The sequence below is a fragment of the Sebastes fasciatus genome, chromosome 15 (genome assembly GCF_043250625.1).
Source record: "Sebastes fasciatus isolate fSebFas1 chromosome 15, fSebFas1.pri, whole genome shotgun sequence".
NCBI classification, from domain to species: domain Eukaryota; kingdom Metazoa; phylum Chordata; class Actinopteri; order Perciformes; family Sebastidae; genus Sebastes; species Sebastes fasciatus.
Genome location: NC_133809.1, coordinates 1,191,674 through 1,207,045, shown reverse-complemented (window position 1 = coordinate 1,207,045; position 15,372 = coordinate 1,191,674). Strand labels below are relative to the sequence as shown.

Here is a 15,372-nt window from a genome sequence, read left to right as displayed (position 1 = left end):
GTTCAGGTGTTTCTCAGTGTACTTCTCCATAGTCGGTGTATTACTACAGTAGATGGAGTTTGGAGCAAAGGTAATGTACTGTTATATCGCTCTCTCTCCAGCCACCAGACTCCATTCATAAAACCAGTCATTTAACCTCTCAGAACAGGAGAGTAGCTGGTCTACCGCTGCTGCGTTGATTCCTAAACACCTGTTCTGTACCTGCCTATACCGTCGGATTGATCGAATAACATCTAGGAAACTAATTAGATGGGTTTTTAGTGGGCTAGTCGCCAGGAGGACATTGGTACTCTCCTCCAGCAGCCGAATAGACTTAAATAATGTCTGCATAAGCTCATTGAGACAACCAATGGGACATAGAAACCAATTCACTCACATCACTTTTAATCACACTAAGGTATGTAGGCACAGAGTATTCATCATTTCATACGTGGAAAATATCAGAAATGAAAGCGTAAATAATCACACAAGTTGTTTCCAAACTCCATCTACTGTAGTTAGAAGAACCTCATACAACCCCACTGAGAAACATCCTGGACAGCAGCGATGATGATGATGATGGTTAAACTGGCACCAACATGAAGTCATTTATAATCATTACACACACACACACACACACACAGGGAGGTGGCGTCTGTTTTCTACATCCAGAAGCTGAAGTCAGTCGGACCACGATGCTCTGCAGAGCTGCCAGAACATCACAGTCAGCCCTCTGTCTCTGAGCGGAGCTGCTGACGCGCTCTGAGACTTCTTCTTCCACGTTCACGTCTCCAACATGTTGAAAATATCTGCTCAGCAAACAAATCAAAGATCCATCCCTGAAGATTAAAACCACTAAAAACTTCATCTGAACCTTTTAAACGTGAAGAAGAAAAGAGGAGAGGACTGGTGGAAATACATTAATAACACTCATGAATGCTCTGATATCTGTGGTCGACGGGGACAGATATCTGATATGAAGAGATTATTTTAAACATGTAAAACTGGTGAAATGAAAACGGTTAATTCTTGTCACCTACCCTCAGTCTGAAACGCTGTGCTTCAGCACATTACAACGGAATTGGAAAGGAGTTATACTTTCTGAAAGTACAGGAACTTTACCCCGGAACCAGGAACCTTTAGAGGAATTCATTGCGTTTTGACTGTAGGGATGTCACGATACCAGAAATCTAGTAGTCCGATACCAGTGAATTTCCACGATTCTCAATACCAATTCGATACCACGGTAAAAAAAACAACAATAAATCCTCAGGTACTCATTGCGTTTTGACTGCAGGAACCAGGGTCTAAATAAAGTTCCCGGGGACATTTTACATCCCCAAAAAGGCCCTGGCCGGGGGGGTAGTACTTTATGAAAGTAGAGGAACTTTACCCCGGAACTAGGAACCCTTATTCATCCTCTGTCTGAAACGCTCCGTTTTAGCGCATTACAACGGAATTGGAATGGAATTGCGTTGCTAGGCAACAGCTTGGGTCCATGTTCACTTCCTGTCAGCTGATGTTATTTACATACACTGCAACAGGAAATAAACTGGGACACATTTAGAATGTTTATGTTTAAAACCGTGTAATGGTCTATATATTGTATATTTGTGACATCACAAATGGACAGAAATCCTGAAGGCATGATTCAAACGCACAGTTTCTGAATACGGGCTGTGTGTATTTCTCCGTATATTGAACATTTCGATACTTTCACAGTATTTATATATAACTTGAACTTGCTTTATACTATGACAGACATGACAGTCTCACTTTGTACAATATGGGACCTTTAAAATTCCTTCTGTTGAAACGTTTACACCAGAGTAAATGACGTGATGCTGATCTGTCTTGCAGAACCTTCCGGTCACTCGGATCCTGGACAACCTGATGGAGATGAAGTCCAACCCTGTGAGTTGGTTCGCTCTTTCTGTTAGTTGTCCACACAAAGTTTGTCTGTGGACCAAAAGAACATGTGATTACTGTCGTACTACTGCAGTATTCTCGTAGCCACGATGCAAAACTGATTTAATCATTTAATGTCAGTTACCGTCAGCGGCGATCCTGTCCAGTGAAAACAGGCTGGAGGTGCATAAATAATAATAATAATAACTTTAGTAACTTCCAGAGTGACTCGTCTTCAGCTCCTCTCCAGAGGCTCCCTGTGGTTCTTTAAACATGGAAATGAAGAACTGTTCTTTGTTTACATTTTCATTTGTATTGATCATTGTTGTAGGTCTATGGTACGACGGTACGACGGAGTATTAGGGCCACATTGAGGAAAAAAAAATACATCTGAGATTTAGAGAATAAAGTCATAATATTCTAAAGTAGTAATTTTACGTTTTATTTTCTTTTTTTCTCTTAAAGTTATGCCTTTATTCTCGTAATATTCTGACTTTATTCTGTAAATCTCAGATGTGTTTTCCCTCATTGTGGCCCCAATACTCCATAGTACATTGTCTCTTTGGCCCTCACTGCATTAGACTTCTATACTATATACTGAGACTATAAACTGTGTTACCTTCATCACAATGATCACATATTTTGCGGCTCCAGACAGATTTCTTTTGTCTAAAATGTCTCTTTAGATAGTGAGGGTTGCTGACCCCTGCATTAGGTAGATACATGTTTTGTGAGAGATGTACCGATAAGACTGGAGATGTGAGACTGGAGCAGTCTGTGATCATGAAAGGGAACATGTGTAGGAACCCTGCTGGTTCAGCCTCATCCAGACCGACAACATCAGGAGAGAATAACTGAAACAGCTCCCGTTTCAGAAGAGTAAACATACCACCCCCGACTCCAGCCGGGTCATACGGAGGAGACCTCAGGGCATAAACATGATATCTCAAGTAAATAAACATTTTAGAATCTGTTTCTGTTATAGAATAAAATAGAAAAGGTTAAGGACTGAGATAGAGGGAAGACGCCAGGGTATCCATGTCATATAAACACAAATACATAGTTTGATATTTAAAACAGCTGCTCGCTGTAGTTTTCATCAAACCAACAGGAGGAAATGGTGACTTAGTGTGGGACTATTTTCAGCGGCGGATGAATCCACATGTGGAGCTCTAGTGAGTGTTAGTGGCAGCAGGACGGTGTGTGTGAGGGACTGAGTCAGAATAAACTACAGTGTGTGTGTTCATGGTGATGAATAGATTATATTACACACACATACACACACACACACACACACACACACACTGCAGGTTTCTCAGCGTCTGCAGTTACAGACGACCAACAAAGATCCTGTTGTTGTGAATCTGGCGGGAGAGGATGAGGAGGAGGAGGATGAGGGAGAAAGGACTGGGATGAAGATGAAAGAAATAGAAGGGCACATTCTCCCTCTATCAGATGTGTGTGTCACACATTTTAGAATTCTAGGATTCTAGAATGTGATGTCACACATTCTAGAATTCTTCACATTCTAGAATTCTACACATTCTAGAATTCTTCACATTCTAGAATTCTACACATTCTAGAATTCTACACATTCTAGAATTCTTCCCATTCTGAAATTCTACACATTCTAGAATTCTACACATTCTAGAATTCTTCACATTCTAGAATTCTACACATTCTAGAATTCTACACATTCTGAAATTCTACACATTCTGGAATTCTACACATTCTAGAATTCTACACATTCTAGAATTCTACACATTCTAGAATTCTACACATTCTGGAATTCTACACATTCTGGAATTCTACACATTCTAGAATTCTACACATTCTGGAATTCTACACATTCTAGAATTCTACACATTCTGGAATTCTACACATTCTAGAATTCTAGAAGCACGAGTGATTCCCTCCATCGTCTCCTGCACGAAGAGTTCTCTAATTCAAAGAGGTTAAATTAAAAGGAGCAGCCTGTTATGGACCTTTTACATGATTCAGTGAATGTGAATATCTCTACATTCATACCAGTGAGATCCAGAACAAACAGATGATCCACGTGGCGGTGACTTCCTGATGAATCAGCTGACTGATGTTTATCTCTCTGATCTTCCAGGAAACAGACGACTATCGATACTTTGACCCAAAGATGCTGCGAGGCAGCGAGAGGTACCACTCTGACATGTGTTTCTAATCGCTGCTCATCAGTTCATTTAAAGTGTCGAGGCGGCTGAAACGCTTCATCTTCTCTCTGCTCTCTTCTTCCTCAGCTCCATTCCCAGGAACAAGAACCCGTTTCAGGAGGTGAGTTTCTGTTTCTGGACTGAAGTTTGATGGATGACATTCAGTGGAGTTTTTTCCAGGATAAACAGATGTTGAAACACAAGACAGACTGGAAATGATGCTGAACGTCACAAATCTGTCTCTTCAGTTTATTCATGAACTCAAAATACATATTCACACACAAACTTTCATTTTCTCCTCCTGATAAAAGACTCTTTGTTGACATTGTTGGCTCATAATAAATCAATTGAAATAATAATAATAATGGAATGTTAAACCTTCACCTGACCAAGTGTGAACAAATAGATCCCACAGGGACTTCCTCTGTGGAGGATGGAACCTGCCAAAATCAAAAATAAATAGATAAATGACTAGATAGATAAATAAATGTCATTAAATGTAGAAAAAATAATATTAGAATTAAATGTAGCCATTAATTAATTGATAAAATGTGACATAAATTGATATTTCTGTTTTAATTTGCTTCTTTATTTATCTATCTTTGTATTTATTCCCTTATTTATTTACTCTTCTGTTTAATTTTCCCTTTTATTTATTTTTATACATTTCTAAATGTATTTATTTATTGTTGCATGTATTTATTGATGTATTTATTTTTGCATATCTTTTTATTTATTTATTAATAAATAAATACATTAATTAATTAAAAAACATAAATAATTACATAAATAAATAAAAGGGAAAATTAAACAGAAGGGTAATTAAATAAGGGAATTAATGTAGAGATAAATAAATAAAGAAGCAAATTAAAACAAATATCAATTTATGTCACATTTTATCAATTAATTAATGGCTCCATTTATTTTTAATATTTTTGCTACATTTAAAGACATTTATTTATTTATTTATCGAGTCACTTATTTATTTTTTATATTGGCAGGTTCCGTCCTTGATATTCATCAGGCGGAAATATTATCTGCATAATTAAATCATAAATAAACGCAGAGACTTTGGCCGGGATCAGTATCAATATTTGAGAGTTAAAATATCCAATAACTACATATTGGCTGTTTTATTCCTTTAACATAAATAAAACATAATATTTGATTATTAAAGAAATGTAAGCTTGAGATGTTCTGAGCAGAATATATATATATATATATATTCATATTATTATATATATATATATATATATATATTCATATTATTATATATATTATTTATACATAATAATAATTTGTTTCAGGCCATCGTGTTTGTGGTGGGAGGAGGAAACTACATCGAGTACCAGAACCTGGTGGACTACGCCAAGGTACTGTAGAGCCCCGTGTCCCCCGGGACTAGGAACTTTCCCCCGGAACTAGGAACCTTTAGAGGAACTCATTGCATTTTGACTGCAGGGGCCAGGGTCTAATTTAAGTTCCGGGGACATTTTACCCCTCAAAAAAGGCCATGGTCGGGGGGGTAGTACTTTCTGAAAGTACAGGAACTTTTCCCCGGAACTAGGAACCTTTAGAAGAACTCTTCATGTTTCAACCACAAGGACCAGGGTCTAAAATAAGTTCCAGGGACATTTTACCCCTCATAAAAGGCCCTGGTCGGGGGGTAGTACTTTCTGAAAGTACAGGAACTTTCCCCCGGAACTAGGAACCTTTAGAGGAACTCATTATGTTTACGAAGGAACCATTTAGTTAAACGCAGCTTAATACTGTTCGTACTACTGCAAGCTACTTTTATTATTCGTTGTACAATTAATTTGAAGTTTGTCTCATAAATATATTCTGAAGTCTAGAAAAAGAGATTATTTTGTTGTTCTTTGATGTTTGATGAAAAGTCTTGTAATCTGATGGCGTCGTTGGTTCTGCAGCAGGAAACGCCATGATTTAACTTCCTGTTTGTCTTCAGTTCAAACAGGGGAAGAAGGTTGTTTACGGCTGCAGTGAACTCTCCAACGCTGCTCAGTTCACCAAACAGGTGAGACGCCACACCTGTCCTCCCGTTGTACTCCTGTCCTCCCGTTGTACACCTGTCCTCCCGTTGTTCTCCTGTCCTCCCGTTGTTCTCCTGTCCTCCCGTTGTACTCCTGTCCTCCCGTTGTACTCCTGTCCTCCCGTTGTACTCCTGTCCTCCCGTTGTTCTCCTGTCCTCCCGTTGTACTCCTGTCCTCCCGTTGTACACCTGTCCTCCCGTTGTACACCTGTCCTCCCGTTGTTCTCCTGTCCTCCCGTTGTTCTCCTGTCCTCCCGTTGTACTCCTGTCCTCCCGTTGTACACCTGTCCTCCCGTTGTACTCCTGTCCTCCCGTTGTTCTCCTGTCCTCCCGTTGTACTCCTGTCCTCCCGTTGTACTCCTGTCCTCCCGTTGTTCTCCTGTCCTCCCGTTGTACTCCTGTCCTCCCGTTGTACTCCTGTCCTCCCGTTGTACTCCTGTCCTCCCGTTGTACTCCTGTCCTCCCGTTGTTCTCCTGTCCTCCCGTTGTACACCTGTCCTCCCGTTGTTCTCCTGTCCTCCCGTTGTACTCCTGTCCTCCCGTTGTTCTCCTGTCCTCCCGTTGTACTCCTGTCCTCCCGTTGTTCTCCTGTCCTCCCGTTGTTCTCCTGTCCTCCCGTTGTACTCCTGTCCTCCCGTTGTACTCCTGTCCTCCCGTTGTACTCCTGTCCTCCCGTTGTTCTCCTGTCCTCCCGTTGTACACCTGTCCTCCCGTTGTTCTCCTGTCCTCCCGTTGTACTCCTGTCCTCCCGTTGTTCTCCTGTCCTCCCGTTGTACTCCTGTCCTCCCGTTGTACTCCTGTCCTCCCGTTGTACTCCTGTCCTCCCGTTGTTCTCCTGTCCTCCCGTTGTACACCTGTCCTCCCGTTGTTCTCCTGTCCTCCCGTTGTACTCCTGTCCTCCCGTTGTTCTCCTGTCCTCCCGTTGTTCTCCTGTCCTCCCGTTGTACTCCTGTCCTCCCGTTGTACTCCTGTCCTCCCGTTGTTCTCCTGTCCTCCCGTTGTACACCTGTCCTCCCGTTGTTCTCCTGTCCTCCCGTTGTACACCTGTCCTCCCGTTGTTCTCCTGTCCTCCCGTTGTACTCCTGTCCTCCCGTTGTTCTCCTGTCCTCCCGTTGTACACCTGTCCTCCCGTTGTTCTCCTGTCCTCCCGTTGTACTCCTGTCCTCCCGTTGTACTCCTGTCCTCCCGTTGTTCTCCTGTCCTCCCGTTGTTCTCCTGTCCTCCCGTTGTACTCCTGTCCTCCCGTTGTTCACCTGTCCTCCCGTTGTTCTCCTGTCCTCCCGTTGTTCTCCTGTCCTCCCGTTGTACTCCTGTCCTCCCGTTGTACTCCTGTCCTCCCGTTGTTCTCCTGTCCTCCCGTTGTACTCCTGTCCTCCCTATGTAAACCTGTCCTCCCGTTGTACTCCTGTCCTCCCGTTGTACTCCTGTCCTCCCGTTGTTCTCCTGTCCTCCCGTTGTTCTCCTGTCCTCCCGTTGTTCTCCTGTCCTCCCGTTGTACTCCTGTCCTCCCGTTGTACTCCTGTCCTCCCGTTGTTCTCCTGTCCTCCCGTTGTACTCCTGTCCTCCCGTTGTACTCCTGTCCTCCCGTTGTACTCCTGTCCTCCCGTTGTTCTCCTGTCCTCCCGTTGTACACCTGTCCTCCCGTTGTTCTCCTGTCCTCCCGTTGTTCTCCTGTCCTCCCGTTGTACTCCTGTCCTCCCGTTGTACACCTGTCCTCCCGTTGTACACCTGTCCTCCCGTTGTACTCCTGTCCTCCCGTTGTTCTCCTGTCCTCCCGTTGTACTCCTGTCCTCCCGTTGTACTCCTGTCCTCCCGTTGTTCTCCTGTCCTCCCGTTGTACTCCTGTCCTCCCGTTGTACTCCTGTCCTCCCGTTGTACTCCTGTCCTCCCGTTGTACTCCTGTCCTCCCGTTGTTCTCCTGTCCTCCCGTTGTACACCTGTCCTCCCGTTGTTCTCCTGTCCTCCCGTTGTACTCCTGTCCTCCCGTTGTTCTCCTGTCCTCCCGTTGTACTCCTGTCCTCCCGTTGTTCTCCTGTCCTCCCGTTGTTCTCCTGTCCTCCCGTTGTACTCCTGTCCTCCCGTTGTACTCCTGTCCTCCCGTTGTACTCCTGTCCTCCCGTTGTTCTCCTGTCCTCCCGTTGTACACCTGTCCTCCCGTTGTTCTCCTGTCCTCCCGTTGTACTCCTGTCCTCCCGTTGTTCTCCTGTCCTCCCGTTGTACTCCTGTCCTCCCGTTGTACTCCTGTCCTCCCGTTGTACTCCTGTCCTCCCGTTGTTCTCCTGTCCTCCCGTTGTACACCTGTCCTCCCGTTGTTCTCCTGTCCTCCCGTTGTACTCCTGTCCTCCCGTTGTTCTCCTGTCCTCCCGTTGTTCTCCTGTCCTCCCGTTGTACTCCTGTCCTCCCGTTGTACTCCTGTCCTCCCGTTGTTCTCCTGTCCTCCCGTTGTACACCTGTCCTCCCGTTGTTCTCCTGTCCTCCCGTTGTACACCTGTCCTCCCGTTGTTCTCCTGTCCTCCCGTTGTACTCCTGTCCTCCCGTTGTTCTCCTGTCCTCCCGTTGTACACCTGTCCTCCCGTTGTTCTCCTGTCCTCCCGTTGTACTCCTGTCCTCCCGTTGTACTCCTGTCCTCCCGTTGTTCTCCTGTCCTCCCGTTGTTCTCCTGTCCTCCCGTTGTACTCCTGTCCTCCCGTTGTACTCCTGTCCTCCCGTTGTTCACCTGTCCTCCCGTTGTTCTCCTGTCCTCCCGTTGTTCTCCTGTCCTCCCGTTGTACTCCTGTCCTCCCGTTGTTCTCCTGTCCTCCCGTTGTACTCCTGTCCTCCCTATGTAAACCTGTCCTCCCGTTGTACTCCTGTCCTCCCGTTGTACTCCTGTCCTCCCGTTGTACACCTGTCCTCCCGTTGTTCTCCTGTCCTCCCGTTGTACTCCTGTCCTCCCGTTGTACTCCTGTCCTCCCGTTGTTCTCCTGTCCTCCCGTTGTTCTCCTGTCCTCCCGTTGTACTCCTGTCCTCCCGTTGTACTCCTGTCCTCCCGTTGTTCTCCTGTCCTCCCGTTGTACACCTGTCCTCCCGTTGTTCTCCTGTCCTCCCGTTGTACACCTGTCCTCCCGTTGTTCTCCTGTCCTCCCGTTGTACTCCTGTCCTCCCGTTGTTCTCCTGTCCTCCCGTTGTACACCTGTCCTCCCGTTGTTCTCCTGTCCTCCCGTTGTACTCCTGTCCTCCCGTTGTTCTCCTGTCCTCCCGTTGTACTCCTGTCCTCCCGTTGTACTCCTGTCCTCCCGTTGTACTCCTGTCCTCCCGTTGTTCTCCTGTCCTCCCGTTGTACACCTGTCCTCCCGTTGTTCTCCTGTCCTCCCGTTGTACTCCTGTCCTCCCGTTGTTCTCCTGTCCTCCCGTTGTTCTCCTGTCCTCCCGTTGTACTCCTGTCCTCCCGTTGTACTCCTGTCCTCCCGTTGTTCTCCTGTCCTCCCGTTGTACACCTGTCCTCCCGTTGTTCTCCTGTCCTCCCGTTGTACACCTGTCCTCCCGTTGTTCTCCTGTCCTCCCGTTGTACTCCTGTCCTCCCGTTGTTCTCCTGTCCTCCCGTTGTACACCTGTCCTCCCGTTGTTCTCCTGTCCTCCCGTTGTACTCCTGTCCTCCCGTTGTACTCCTGTCCTCCCGTTGTTCTCCTGTCCTCCCGTTGTTCTCCTGTCCTCCCGTTGTACTCCTGTCCTCCCGTTGTACTCCTGTCCTCCCGTTGTTCACCTGTCCTCCCGTTGTTCTCCTGTCCTCCCGTTGTTCTCCTGTCCTCCCGTTGTACTCCTGTCCTCCCGTTGTACTCCTGTCCTCCCGTTGTTCTCCTGTCCTCCCGTTGTACTCCTGTCCTCCCTATGTAAACCTGTCCTCCCGTTGTACTCCTGTCCTCCCGTTGTACTCCTGTCCTCCCGTTGTACACCTGTCCTCCCGTTGTTCTCCTGTCCTCCCGTTGTACTCCTGTCCTCCCGTTGTACTCCTGTCCTCCCGTTGTTCTCCTGTCCTCCCGTTGTTCTCCTGTCCTCCCGTTGTACTCCTGTCCTCCCGTTGTACTCCTGTCCTCCCGTTGTTCTCCTGTCCTCCCGTTGTACACCTGTCCTCCCGTTGTTCTCCTGTCCTCCCGTTGTACACCTGTCCTCCCGTTGTTCTCCTGTCCTCCCGTTGTACTCCTGTCCTCCCGTTGTTCTCCTGTCCTCCCGTTGTACACCTGTCCTCCCGTTGTTCTCCTGTCCTCCCGTTGTACTCCTGTCCTCCCGTTGTACTCCTGTCCTCCCGTTGTTCTCCTGTCCTCCCGTTGTTCTCCTGTCCTCCCGTTGTACTCCTGTCCTCCCGTTGTACTCCTGTCCTCCCGTTGTTCTCCTGTCCTCCCGTTGTACTCCTGTCCTCCCGTTGTTCTCCTGTCCTCCCGTTGTACACCTGTCCTCCCGTTGTTCTCCTGTCCTCCCGTTGTACTCCTGTCCTCCCGTTGTTCTCCTGTCCTCCCGTTGTACTCCTGTCCTCCCGTTGTACTCCTGTCCTCCCGTTGTACTCCTGTCCTCCCGTTGTACACCTGTCCTCCCGTTGTTCTCCTGTCCTCCCGTTGTTCTCCTGTCCTCCCGTTGTACTCCTGTCCTCCCGTTGTACACCTGTCCTCCCGTTGTACTCCTGTCCTCCCGTTGTTCTCCTGTCCTCCCGTTGTACTCCTGTCCTCCCGTTGTACTCCTGTCCTCCCGTTGTTCTCCTGTCCTCCCGTTGTACTCCTGTCCTCCCGTTGTACTCCTGTCCTCCCGTTGTACTCCTGTCCTCCCGTTGTACTCCTGTCCTCCCGTTGTACTCCTGTCCTCCCGTTGTACACCTGTCCTCCCGTTGTTCTCCTGTCCTCCCGTTGTACTCCTGTCCTCCCGTTGTTCTCCTGTCCTCCCGTTGTACTCCTGTCCTCCCGTTGTTCTCCTGTCCTCCCGTTGTACTCCTGTCCTCCCGTTGTACTCCTGTCCTCCCGTTGTACTCCTGTCCTCCCGTTGTTCTCCTGTCCTCCCGTTGTACACCTGTCCTCCCGTTGTTCTCCTGTCCTCCCGTTGTACACCTGTCCTCCCGTTGTTCTCCTGTCCTCCCGTTGTACTCCTGTCCTCCCGTTGTACTCCTGTCCTCCTGTTGTTCTCCTGTCCTCCCGTTGTTCTCCTGTCCTCCCGTTGTACTCCTGTCCTCCCGTTGTTCACCTGTCCTCCCGTTGTTCTCCTGTCCTCCCGTTGTTCTCCTGTCCTCCCGTTGTACTCCTGTCCTCCCGTTGTACTCCTGTCCTCCCGTTGTTCTCCTGTCCTCCCGTTGTACTCCTGTCCTCCCTATGTAAACCTGTCCTCCCGTTGTACTCCTGTCCTCCCGTTGTTCTCCTGTCCTCCCGTTGTTCTCCTGTCCTCCCGTTGTTCTCCTGTCCTCCCGTTGTTCTCCTGTCCTCCCGTTGTTCTCCTGTCCTCCCGTTGTTCTCCTGTCCTCCCGTTGTACTCCTGTCCTCCCGTTGTACTCCTGTCCTCCCGTTGTTCTCCTGTCCTCCCGTTGTACTCCTGTCCTCCCGTTGTACTCCTGTCCTCCCGTTGTACTCCTGTCCTCCCGTTGTTCTCCTGTCCTCCCGTTGTACACCTGTCCTCCCGTTGTTCTCCTGTCCTCCCGTTGTTCTCCTGTCCTCCCGTTGTACTCCTGTCCTCCCGTTGTACACCTGTCCTCCCGTTGTACACCTGTCCTCCCGTTGTACTCCTGTCCTCCCGTTGTTCTCCTGTCCTCCCGTTGTACTCCTGTCCTCCCGTTGTACTCCTGTCCTCCCGTTGTTCTCCTGTCCTCCCGTTGTACTCCTGTCCTCCCGTTGTACTCCTGTCCTCCCGTTGTACTCCTGTCCTCCCGTTGTTCTCCTGTCCTCCCGTTGTACACCTGTCCTCCCGTTGTTCTCCTGTCCTCCCGTTGTACTCCTGTCCTCCCGTTGTTCTCCTGTCCTCCCGTTGTACTCCTGTCCTCCCGTTGTTCTCTTGTCCTCCCGTTGTTCTCCTGTCCTCCCGTTGTACTCCTGTCCTCCCGTTGTACTCCTGTCCTCCCGTTGTACTCCTGTCCTCCCGTTGTTCTCCTGTCCTCCCGTTGTACACCTGTCCTCCCGTTGTTCTCCTGTCCTCCCGTTGTACTCCTGTCCTCCCGTTGTACTCCTGTCCTCCCGTTGTACTCCTGTCCTCCCGTTGTACTCCTGTCCTCCCGTTGTACTCCTGTCCTCCCGTTGTTCTCCTGTCCTCCCGTTGTACACCTGTCCTCCCGTTGTTCTCCTGTCCTCCCGTTGTACTCCTGTCCTCCCGTTGTACTCCTGTCCTCCCGTTGTTCTCCTGTCCTCCCGTTGTTCTCCTGTCCTCCCGTTGTACTCCTGTCCTCCCGTTGTACTCCTGTCCTCCCGTTGTTCTCCTGTCCTCCCGTTGTACACCTGTCCTCCCGTTGTTCTCCTGTCCTCCCGTTGTACACCTGTCCTCCCGTTGTTCTCCTGTCCTCCCGTTGTACTCCTGTCCTCCCGTTGTACTCCTGTCCTCCCGTTGTTCTCCTGTCCTCCCGTTGTTCTCCTGTCCTCCCGTTGTACTCCTGTCCTCCCGTTGTACTCCTGTCCTCCCGTTGTTCACCTGTCCTCCCGTTGTTCTCCTGTCCTCCCGTTGTTCTCCTGTCCTCCCGTTGTACTCCTGTCCTCCCGTTGTACTCCTGTCCTCCCGTTGTTCTCCTGTCCTCCCGTTGTACTCCTGTCCTCCCTATGTAAACCTGTCCTCCCGTTGTACTCCTGTCCTCCCGTTGTACTCCTGTCCTCCCGTTGTACACCTGTCCTCCCGTTGTTCTCCTGTCCTCCCGTTGTACTCCTGTCCTCCCGTTGTACTCCTGTCCTCCCGTTGTTCTCCTGTCCTCCCGTTGTTCTCCTGTCCTCCCGTTGTACTCCTGTCCTCCCGTTGTACTCCTGTCCTCCCGTTGTTCTCCTGTCCTCCCGTTGTACACCTGTCCTCCCGTTGTTCTCCTGTCCTCCCGTTGTACACCTGTCCTCCCGTTGTTCTCCTGTCCTCCCGTTGTACTCCTGTCCTCCCGTTGTTCTCCTGTCCTCCCGTTGTACACCTGTCCTCCCGTTGTTCTCCTGTCCTCCCGTTGTACTCCTGTCCTCCCGTTGTACTCCTGTCCTCCCGTTGTTCTCCTGTCCTCCCGTTGTTCTCCTGTCCTCCCGTTGTACTCCTGTCCTCCCGTTGTACTCCTGTCCTCCCGTTGTTCACCTGTCCTCCCGTTGTTCTCCTGTCCTCCCGTTGTTCTCCTGTCCTCCCGTTGTACTCCTGTCCTCCCGTTGTACTCCTGTCCTCCCGTTGTTCTCCTGTCCTCCCGTTGTACTCCTGTCCTCCCTATGTAAACCTGTCCTCCCGTTGTACTCCTGTCCTCCCGTTGTACTCCTGTCCTCCCGTTGTTCTCCTGTCCTCCCGTTGTTCTCCTGTCCTCCCGTTGTTCTCCTGTCCTCCCGTTGTACTCCTGTCCTCCCGTTGTACTCCTGTCCTCCCGTTGTTCTCCTGTCCTCCCGTTGTACTCCTGTCCTCCCGTTGTACTCCTGTCCTCCCGTTGTACTCCTGTCCTCCCGTTGTTCTCCTGTCCTCCCGTTGTACACCTGTCCTCCCGTTGTTCTCCTGTCCTCCCGTTGTTCTCCTGTCCTCCCGTTGTTCTCCTGTCCTCCCGTTGTACTCCTGTCCTCCCGTTGTACACCTGTCCTCCCGTTGTACACCTGTCCTCCCGTTGTACTCCTGTCCTCCCGTTGTTCTCCTGTCCTCCCGTTGTACTCCTGTCCTCCCGTTGTACTCCTGTCCTCCCGTTGTTCTCCTGTCCTCCCGTTGTACTCCTGTCCTCCCGTTGTACTCCTGTCCTCCCGTTGTACTCCTGTCCTCCCGTTGTTCTCCTGTCCTCCCGTTGTACACCTGTCCTCCCGTTGTTCTCCTGTCCTCCCGTTGTACTCCTGTCCTCCCGTTGTTCTCCTGTCCTCCCGTTGTACTCCTGTCCTCCCGTTGTTCTCCTGTCCTCCCGTTGTTCTCCTGTCCTCCCGTTGTACTCCTGTCCTCCCGTTGTACTCCTGTCCTCCCGTTGTACTCCTGTCCTCCCGTTGTTCTCCTGTCCTCCCGTTGTACACCTGTCCTCCCGTTGTTCTCCTGTCCTCCCGTTGTACTCCTGTCCTCCCGTTGTTCTCCTGTCCTCCCGTTGTACTCCTGTCCTCCCGTTGTACTCCTGTCCTCCCGTTGTACTCCTGTCCTCCCGTTGTTCTCCTGTCCTCCCGTTGTACACCTGTCCTCCCGTTGTTCTCCTGTCCTCCCGTTGTACTCCTGTCCTCCCGTTGTTCTCCTGTCCTCCCGTTGTTCTCCTGTCCTCCCGTTGTACTCCTGTCCTCCCGTTGTACTCCTGTCCTCCCGTTGTTCTCCTGTCCTCCCGTTGTACACCTGTCCTCCCGTTGTTCTCCTGTCCTCCCGTTGTACACCTGTCCTCCCGTTGTTCTCCTGTCCTCCCGTTGTACTCCTGTCCTCCCGTTGTTCTCCTGTCCTCCCGTTGTACACCTGTCCTCCCGTTGTTCTCCTGTCCTCCCGTTGTACTCCTGTCCTCCCGTTGTACTCCTGTCCTCCCGTTGTTCTCCTGTCCTCCCGTTGTTCTCCTGTCCTCCCGTTGTACTCCTGTCCTCCCGTTGTACTCCTGTCCTCCCGTTGTTCACCTGTCCTCCCGTTGTTCTCCTGTCCTCCCGTTGTTCTCCTGTCCTCCCGTTGTACTCCTGTCCTCCCGTTGTTCTCCTGTCCTCCCGTTGTACTCCTGTCCTCCCTATGTAAACCTGTCCTCCCGTTGTACTCCTGTCCTCCCGTTGTACTCCTGTCCTCCCGTTGTTCTCCTGTCCTCCCGTTGTTCTCCTGTCCTCCCGTTGTTCTCCTGTCCTCCCGTTGTACTCCTGTCCTCCCGTTGTACTCCTGTCCTCCCGTTGTTCTCCTGTCCACCATTTGCCCTCTTGACCTTTCTCCTTCCTCTCCACAGCTCTCCCAACTGGGCCAGAAGTAACGTGGACACCAACAACATGTGAACCTCTCTGTTTATCTGTCTCTGTCTCCGTCTCTGTCTCCGGAGGTCGTAGCTGATCTCTTTATTCCAGTTGTTTTATATTAAACTCTTACTTCTGTAAATGGACGACACATTTCCTGTCTTCACTGTAACTTCTGTCTCTTCCACTCAGCACTAATAAAGCTAATACAACAACG

The 15,372-nt window shown here is 49.6% G+C and overlaps 1 protein-coding gene across 1 annotated transcript in view; it reads left to right on the top strand.

The window, feature by feature from the left end:
• The window catches only part of scfd1 (sec1 family domain containing 1), a 42,036-nt gene extending 26,664 nt beyond the window's left edge, over positions 1–15,372 (top strand). Inside the window, exons 20-25 of the mRNA XM_074661234.1 lie at positions 1,840–1,893; positions 4,004–4,056; positions 4,158–4,191; positions 5,378–5,443; positions 6,037–6,105; positions 15,152–15,372. Of these exons, the coding sequence (XP_074517335.1) occupies positions 1,840–1,893; positions 4,004–4,056; positions 4,158–4,191; positions 5,378–5,443; positions 6,037–6,105; positions 15,152–15,175 (300 nt within the window). The 3' untranslated portion in view covers positions 15,176–15,372. The remainder of the gene's footprint in view (positions 1–1,839; positions 1,894–4,003; positions 4,057–4,157; positions 4,192–5,377; positions 5,444–6,036; positions 6,106–15,151) is intronic.